Below are 8,332 nucleotides of genomic sequence, written 5' to 3' on the forward strand. Positions count from 1 at the left end.
TGAGTGTCAAAACTTAAATTGTAGATCTTAATTAGTACGTTTAATTTTACTTTTCTTGTAGATATGTGTAGTATTCGATTTCGGTGTGCTACGTATGTATGAATTCAATATCAATATATCAATTATTAGAAATTTTTATGAAATAAAAGAAATAAACAACAAAATGTTAAAGTAATATCTTTAACTTGTTTAAAAGTAATAAAAGGACTTATTATTAATTTAAGTTTATGCTTATATTAATTTTAGAAATACCTAAGTTTTATTGAAATTTTTATAAGATTAACAGGTCGTGGGAATATATTACTACAAAGCTGTTTTTGAGATGGGAGGAGATATTCTAAACTTTACTTCAATTTTTGAAAAAAATCACAAATTATTTTACTTTCATCAAACAAAACCATTAAAAAGTATAGTAAATATTTGGTTGAATATTATATTATTTACAATTTGGGTGAGATAATGTATTTGGATTTATAAAAAAAAAATTATAATAATTAAAAAGAAAAATAATATGATGTAACGAACCGACGGAGTTTTCTTGAACATGGAAAAAATAAATAAGAGAGAAAAAAATGTTGAAACAGATTTTTCCTAAGAGAACGAAGGAGAATTGTCATCTCAAATTCTCAATTCACATCCGCACAGCAAAGCTCACGTCTCTCTTTCTTTCTCTCTCTCTCCTCTTTTTTTTTTCTTCCTTTATCTCTCTTCCCCCACCTCCCCACTCTGGCTCGTAAAAGTCGACCAAAAACCATAACCACCAAGACTTGGAGATGATAATTGATGACCAAACGCTGACACTGAGCTTTAGATAAGAATGGCAACTCAGCTGCTATCTCCGACTATAACTTTTCCTTCTCTTTTCTGTAGCAACAGTAATGGAGTCGGTTTTTATAAATTCCATTCTTCCCCTTATTCTCATCACGTCTCTGTTTCTTCTTCTTCCTCATTTCCGATGGCTAAAACCAATCAATCCACTTCTAGACTATGTTATTTGCAAACCCATTTACCCAAATCAGGTATTTTCCTCATACCCACTTGAATTTTGTGGAATTTTATCGATGTTTATCTGGTTTTGTATATTTGGTTGTGGGTTGTCCTCTGTTTTGCGTATTGGAATGGTTTTTGATGATTATGATGGGTACTTGGTTTTTACGTGTTGGGAAGGTTATGAAATGTTCTTCAATTTCAATCTTCTTTTTGCTGCCAAATGCTCTGCTACTTTCTGATTATGGGTTTACTTCAATGGGAATTTTATGCGTCTGGTTTTGCGGTCTTCTCTGTTTGGTTTCTTGGTGAATAGTTTGAGGATTTTCTTGATGTCTGAGCTAATGTGGAGGAAAATTGTTGGGACATGTTCTTCAGTTATGGATTGGTTTCGTGACGCAAGAATGAAACGTTGGTTATGTTTATTTATTTTTTCAATATCATTTGTTTTTAGGACTGGGTTCTGTTAATTCTTCTTGTTCGGATGTTTTTGGTTTAATCCATTTTTTCGTTTTACTTTGTTCCCACATTTCTCTGTGGTATATCATCGTTTTTGGTTCAACAAATGTGTGGTAGTTGTATGTGGTTTATCGCTTGTATCGTTCTACTTCGAGGTGGCAACAACGAAGTTAAGTAAGCTTGGAAAAAGCCTACAAAGAGCTAGCGGCCGAATAGTTTGGGCTGCTGTTAAATGAGATGTGGGCTTTATTGTCTCTTATCAACGTTTGGCCTACTTGGTTAGTTACTATGTACCTATGTGTGTGTTTCCCGCTTCTTCTCGGAGTTCAACTGGACTCAACCTCTCACTTTTAGGGACATAGATTATGTCTTGACCTATTGTGCTATGCAAATAGAGTTCTTAGTTCTCATCACAGTTCCATATCATTATTTTGGTTTTTTGAAGATGAGGTATTTAGCAAAAGATTTTGCTCCATCAATTATATTAAAGGGTGTCGAAAAGGTTGGTTTGGGCCTTCAAGGGCTAATAGTCAATGGAATTTCGTCCTTGGGATGGGTTGAGAATGTGCTACATTTTCAGTAAGCCTTGAGGGAAGGACTTGACATATATTCTTCTTAGTTTCTTGGTAATGTTACTCTCAGCCTACAACTTTGTCCTTTTCACTTGGACTCTTGGTTGTATGCCGTCGTTTTAGTGTACTTATGAGTTATGCGATCAAATGGTGTGGATGGGTCTTCACAATGGCCAAGGCCATAGACATAACCTGCTGCAAACATGCAGATTGAATATATCATTCTGTTTGCCAATTAAACAATAGGGGCAGGTTAATCCAATAACACTGGTTTTTTGACATTTCAACCTGGGGAAGAGGTTGTAGCGAATTCATCAGTTCCATCATTTGCATGATCTCTTGACCTTTTCTCTAAATGAAACAAACTTTTATACATTTGTCAAAAAGATAAAACCATCTTTCGAGATTGCAATTTGCACATTCTTTATAGATTGGTCTACTTTTACATGAGACAAGGCTTAGCTACTTTCAAGGGACATTCTTATATGAGACTTGTGATAACTAGAAGAGATATATTTAGTTTGTACTTAGTTGTGAAATAAGGGAGAGCTTCTGAAATTCTGTTTTATGAATAACCTTCCAATATTGTTGTGAAGCTTTATGTAGTTTCGGAAAGCCAAAATTCCTATTGTTTGATGGTCAATGCTGTTCTACCATATCTTGTATAGTATGCAACTGCATTCTTAATGTGTAGATGCAAACTGCTTTAATCATTGATCTCTTCCTTCTGTTTTCTTTGGGATTTTACTCTAGGCAATGGATGCTCGTGGATTCAAGATAACTCCTTGTTCCACAATGTTTCTGCCTCCGAGTGTTATCGAGGCTCTATATGTTATTCATTACCCACAAAGCCAGCACAAGTTTCCACTGTGGAGGATCTTTTTGAATTCATTTGCTCAGGTCCCTTGATAGAAAAGCTGGGTTTGAGCCCCGAAAGTGTGGCTGATGCCATAGATAAATGGCTAGCTTATGGCTCTTACCTTTGTCGATTGTTCAAAGCTAATGAAATGGAGCTCACAATTCCTCAGAAAGCAAGGTTTTATCACTACTATATACCCGTCTTTTTTTGGTGTGAAGATCAGATTTCTCAACACCAATCCTCATTTAAAGAAGGAGAAGAAATACCTCCCTTAGTGGTAAGCTTTTAAAATTCCGATATCTACTTTATTCTTGTTTCAAACCTGCTTATTTGATATGTTCTTCAGCGTCAAGGAATTGAGATGTTTTGCATGAGGCTAGGCTTTCATGGAAATTCTTTTATTGGAGGCCTATTGATTATGCTGACTATCACTGTCTGAGCTAAAAATTTGTTATCCCTCTGACTACTTGTCTTCAAATCACTTTGTTGTGCTTGTGCAGATAGGATTTAGTGCTCCGCAAGGTTGTGGGAAGACGACACTCGTGTATGCTCTGAATTATCTTTTTGAAGTAACAGGCAGGTAGGCTGCGATGCTAGTAATTATACCGTAACGAAGCTGACCATCTGCTGAAGCAGTGATAAAGACTAAATAATAGGCAAAATATAATTTCTGACTGAAGTTCTATCTCAGGAAGTCTGCTATGTTATCCATTGATGACTTCTATCTGACAGCTGAGGGGCAGGTTGGTTAGCTATCTATGGTGTCTACCGTTTGCTTTCCATTTGCTGTACTATTAATAAACTAAGTTTTACATGATAGGCACAACTGAGGGAAAGAAACCCCGGAAATGCACTTCTAGAGGTATGTCTCCTCTTAAATTGTAGACAAAGGAAAGCTGGTTGTACTCATCTGTATTTCTTCTGTTAATTATTTTCTTCCATTTTTAGTTTCGTGGAAATGCTGGAAGTCATGATCTCGAACTGTCAGTTGAAACGCTCACAGCTGTATCCAAGTTGACCAAGGAAGGTCAGCTTCTCCCTCACTTTTGCTTTTGTTTCCCCAACTTTGATTTTTTTTCTTATTTAGTTCTCTTTTAAGATAAAGGTTTAAAGATGAAGCTTCCCAGATATGATAAAGTAAGTGACAATACCCATTCTGTTGATTTGGTTATATACAATTTCATCCACTTATGATTCTCAATCCCCTTTGTCCTCTTTGTAATCCAGTCCGCATACAGTGGAAGAGGTGACAGAGCTGATCCTTCCACTTGGCCAGAGGTTGAAGGACCACTTACAGTAAGCAATCTTAATTTAACAAAAAGGGAACTTAAAATTTATTGCACCTAGCTACAGGAACTTTAATTTGGTTACCTCTAGGTCGTCCTATTCGAGGGCTGGATGCTTGGCTTCAAACCACTCCCCACAGAAGCTGTCACAGCAGTCGATCCACAGGTTATAGTTTTTCAATTTCCAGAACTTATTTGATTCTCCCTTGTCTATCTATCATTAGCATCTATTTCTATCTCAACCATGTACCTTTCATTCTCAACAAAACGAACTTTCAAATTTTACAGCTCGAGATAGTGAACAACAATATGAAAGTGTATTACGACGCTTGGGATAAGTACATAAAGGCTTGGATCGTGATCAAGATAAACGACCCCAGTTGCGTTTATTATTGGCGTCTACAGGTAAGCTATTAACATCAATTACCATACAAACCACCTGGGGGTTCGAGAAACTGTTAGGATACCACCTAACAAGAGGACTCAAGAACACCAAGAACAAACAACAAGAACACTAAAAGATAAAGATTGTATGGAAATATACTTAAAAATATGCTATAATATCATAAGAACAATCAACAAGGTAACCTCTAGCCTTTTGAAAGAGCTAGACTCTCCCAAATTTGTAACTATGGAAATCCCACAAAATACTTCACCCCCTCCTCTCAACCTACTCCTTCTATTTCTAACTACAACATGAACCAACTTATTGGCTATTTACCCACTAATCTTACTGTTTCGATAACCAGAAGTCTTAAAGAAACCTTTTAAAAACTGCCTGGTCCTGATGTTATGAATTTGCAGGCAGAGATTGCAATGAGAGAGGCCGGAAAACCCGGAATGACCGACGAAGAGGTAACAATACAGTTTGAAAGCTGCATATAATAAATGAAAAGGTTTGGGTTTTGTATGGATGAGAAGTTGTGGTTTTTGTTTGTAGGTTAGAGATTTTGTTTCACGTTATCTGCCAGCCTATAAGGCTTATCTTCCCGTGTTATACTCAGAAGGGCCAAGTGGGTCAGATCCAAAGCGTCTTCTTGTGGTTGAAATTGATGAAGAAAGGAATCCAATTCTTGGTTATTAGGTGGAAATTTAAAAAAAAAAAAAAAAAAAGTTGGTTTTTTAAGCTTTCACATCTTCTTTTGACCACCTTTTTCTACCCCTCCCTATATGTGGATATCACTTTCCTACTTTTCTCTAAAGTAGGAGCTCTTACTTGATTCATTCATTTGTATCAATATGTTTCTCTTATATATAATAAATCACAGTATTTTTCTTTTTGCTATCTCTATCTTTCCTAAATAAAATATTTGGGCCTCAACTTTACAAGTTTGGGTCAATATGAGCTTGTCAGCCCAATAGATGACAGTATGGGCCTAGGCCCAACATGCTGGATTTGTTTGAGCCAATTCAACTGTAATGCTTCAGCCCGTGACCTCCTGCTGTGGATTTAGATCATTGCCATATTTCTAATTTCGGTTGGATAATTGAGTTTAATCTTTTGTTTTGATTTGATATTCAAAACTTAAGGTGGGTATAATTGGTTCAAAATTTAAAGTTTGAAATTTGTGTCAAATAAGTTTTGGAATTTTCATTTTGTGATTAATGGGTTTTTGACGTTTTGTGAAAAAAACTATACAAATCTATTAAACACAGGCCGTAAGTTTATAGTCATAGGATACATAAAATTCAATTATTATATATTATCAATCGAGTCTAAATTTAGAATATGTCAAAAATCTTAACGTTGATTTATGTTATATTTTTTTAAGTATATTTCTTCCACTTTCTCATTTTGAATTGTCAATGGGAAAAATTGCACCATTAAATTACTAAAAAAACCCCATAGATTTAAAACTTTGTACCACTTGTCTACATAGAAATGGAATAATTTTTATAAAAAGAAAAAACATGGAAATAATAAAAAGAGAAACCATGTACTTGATATAACTCGACAACCTAAAACTAGAAATCAATAATTGAGAATAAATACCCAAAAGAAAACTAAACATATTCATAATAAGAAAACAAACTTCATACATTACTATAATCTAATTTTATATATGTCCCTCCTAAAATAGAATCACACATGTGTGACATTGACAATATCAACTAAACAAAATTAACAGAGAAATAATCCTCCTACATTAACAGTAATTATGTCTATTTTCTTTAAACAAAATAAAGTCATAGCAATTAAGCAATTCAAATATTACAAAATATATATAAAAACTAATTAACCGAAATATGTTTTTTTTTTTTTGTCTTGCAGAAAAGATATTTATAGATCCTTAAATTGAAGGCCGAATCCTTTGGCTTCAGATCTCTTCATTATCCTCAATCTCTTGCAAGACTCAATAAACATCCTGAAATTATGTTAATTAATTAAGATTAGAATTAGAATTAAAGAATAATTATAGGATTGATTTTTAAAATGGGAGAAATTAATTGAGGGACAAAGTTTGTAGAATGGGTGACACTATTATTAGGGTTTGGTACGTGTCGGTATCATGTTTGTGAGTTTATGTGAAAATACCATTTTGGCCCAAGCTTTAATTTAAGTCTTTAAAAAACTTTGGTTGCATTTTGTATTAATCAAAATTAAATTGACTTTGATGGAAGACTTCAATTTAAAGCACCGCTAACAACGGTAATAAATAAATAAAACCTATATATAAAGTGATATATAAATTTAGGTTTGAATCCTTAACATAAGACCATAATATATAATTATACCAATAACGAAAATTATAATCTATAGTTTACGAGTTATATGATCTTTAGCGTCCACTTCATTTACATCTAATTTTAAAATTTAAATATATTAAATAAAGATAAAAACATTTAGAAATAACATTTTACGTTCTAAACTCAATTTATTTCATAAAACTCTCTCTAGTCTTTTTTTCTTTTTTTATATCCATAACAAATTTTCTCATTAATATTATTATTATTAAACACAAAATTGAAAACATCAAATACAACTCTACGTTTGATTAAATAAAAAAATTGAAATTGATAAAAAGAAAGAAAGAAAATAAATAAATATATATATAGAGAGAGAGAAATAATTGAAGAAAAGGGAAAAGAAAAACTTACTCCCAAGGGACGTCTCCAACAAGCATCCAGTCCCCATCTTTGTCTTCATAAATGGGAACGTAATCACAACTTTCTCCATGCTTTAATGTCTTCCCTGTCCATCCATTTTCCCACTTCTTTCTCATTATTTTCTTCTTATATTACACTATACTTTTAATTCATTTTACATTCATGCAACCATTCATTTCAAATTAATATCTCTACTATTTTATTTGAACTCGAACACTATTTTTATACTTTTAATTTGTTACTCGATATATTTGGTTGTGTGTGTGTTTTTTTTTCTTCTTCAAATAAGGTGTATATGTTAATTAATTACTAGTATATATGAAAGGGCTAATTAAATAGATGTATAAATGAAAATTTAAATTACCAGTTCCAAAGCAAGCAAAGAGCTTTTCAAGAGCAAGAGCAAGATCCGAGTAGCCCTTATGAGAACCCAAGTCAAGTTTACGCAAAAATGGAGCTCCATCCATACTAATCTTCACGTACATTTTAGAATTCTCATTCTCATGCAACAACGAGGACGACTCTTTTTCTCCAAAACTGTTTCTTTTTCTATATGAACAAACGGGTGGCCACCCCACGACTTGTCCCTTACTCGTCGTGTTACTGTTCTTTCTTCCAACACGATTATCATCGTTGTCTCTTGTTGGCTCGTGATCTCCATTGACAATATCATCGAAGGCTCGTTTCTTCTCGTTTTTGTTGCTGTTTCCAGGGAGACCGAGACCGAGACGAAGCTCGGTGATCTCAAATCCAAGGGATTCCTTAGCCATTTGTTGAAAAGATAAGGGGTGTTTAATTTAGAAATATTCGGGGGAAAAATGAGAAGGGGATTGGAAATTGAAAGAGGGATATATAGAAGAAATGAAGAAAGGAGTGGGGAACAATGACAGGTCAACTAAGGGGTTAATGGTCGCGGAGATGAGAAGCAAAGGTGGGGTCTTGGTGCTCCCTAAGACACTATTAAGGACCGGCACAATAAGTTGGATCAACCACTTATGTTTAGGGTTTTTTCTTTCTCTTTCTTTCTTTCTTTCTTTCTTTAATCTTATAAATATTTCCTC

At 33.9% G+C, this 8,332-nt stretch overlaps 2 protein-coding genes across 3 annotated transcripts; one reads left to right on the plus strand and one right to left on the minus strand.

Moving 5' to 3' along the window:
• The first annotated feature begins 583 nt into the window (after positions 1 to 583).
• Positions 584 to 5,448, plus strand: LOC101222060 (D-glycerate 3-kinase, chloroplastic). Of its 2 annotated transcripts, none has more exons than XM_011661248.2 (12): positions 584 to 1,019; positions 2,772 to 3,154; positions 3,378 to 3,457; positions 3,569 to 3,620; positions 3,698 to 3,739; positions 3,826 to 3,904; positions 3,977 to 4,014; positions 4,105 to 4,173; positions 4,255 to 4,329; positions 4,452 to 4,568; positions 4,968 to 5,018; positions 5,104 to 5,448. In XM_011661248.2, the coding sequence occupies exons 1-12, from the start codon at positions 818 to 820 to the stop codon at positions 5,245 to 5,247; spliced, it is 1,332 nt and encodes a 443-aa protein (XP_011659550.1). In that variant the 5' UTR covers positions 584 to 817; the 3' UTR covers positions 5,248 to 5,448. The 2 variants fall into 2 exon arrangements, with proteins under 2 accessions (XP_011659550.1, XP_004135826.1); XM_004135778.3 differs by having other exon boundaries at positions 585 to 1,019; positions 3,983 to 4,014.
• Positions 5,449 to 6,153: 705 nt separating this feature from the next.
• LOC101222537 (auxin-induced protein IAA6) lies at positions 6,154 to 8,113 on the minus strand. Its single transcript, XM_004135780.3, has 3 exons — positions 7,636 to 8,113; positions 7,263 to 7,356; positions 6,154 to 6,529 (listed from the first exon to the last, which is right to left on the minus strand). The coding sequence occupies exons 1-3, from the start codon at positions 8,039 to 8,041 to the stop codon at positions 6,445 to 6,447; spliced, it is 585 nt and encodes a 194-aa protein (XP_004135828.1). The 5' UTR covers positions 8,042 to 8,113; the 3' UTR covers positions 6,154 to 6,444.
• Between the last annotated feature and the right edge of the window lie 219 nt (positions 8,114 to 8,332).

This window comes from Cucumis sativus, chromosome 7, assembly GCF_000004075.3.
Source record: "Cucumis sativus cultivar 9930 chromosome 7, Cucumber_9930_V3, whole genome shotgun sequence".
Taxonomy (NCBI): Eukaryota; Viridiplantae; Streptophyta; class Magnoliopsida; order Cucurbitales; family Cucurbitaceae; genus Cucumis; species Cucumis sativus.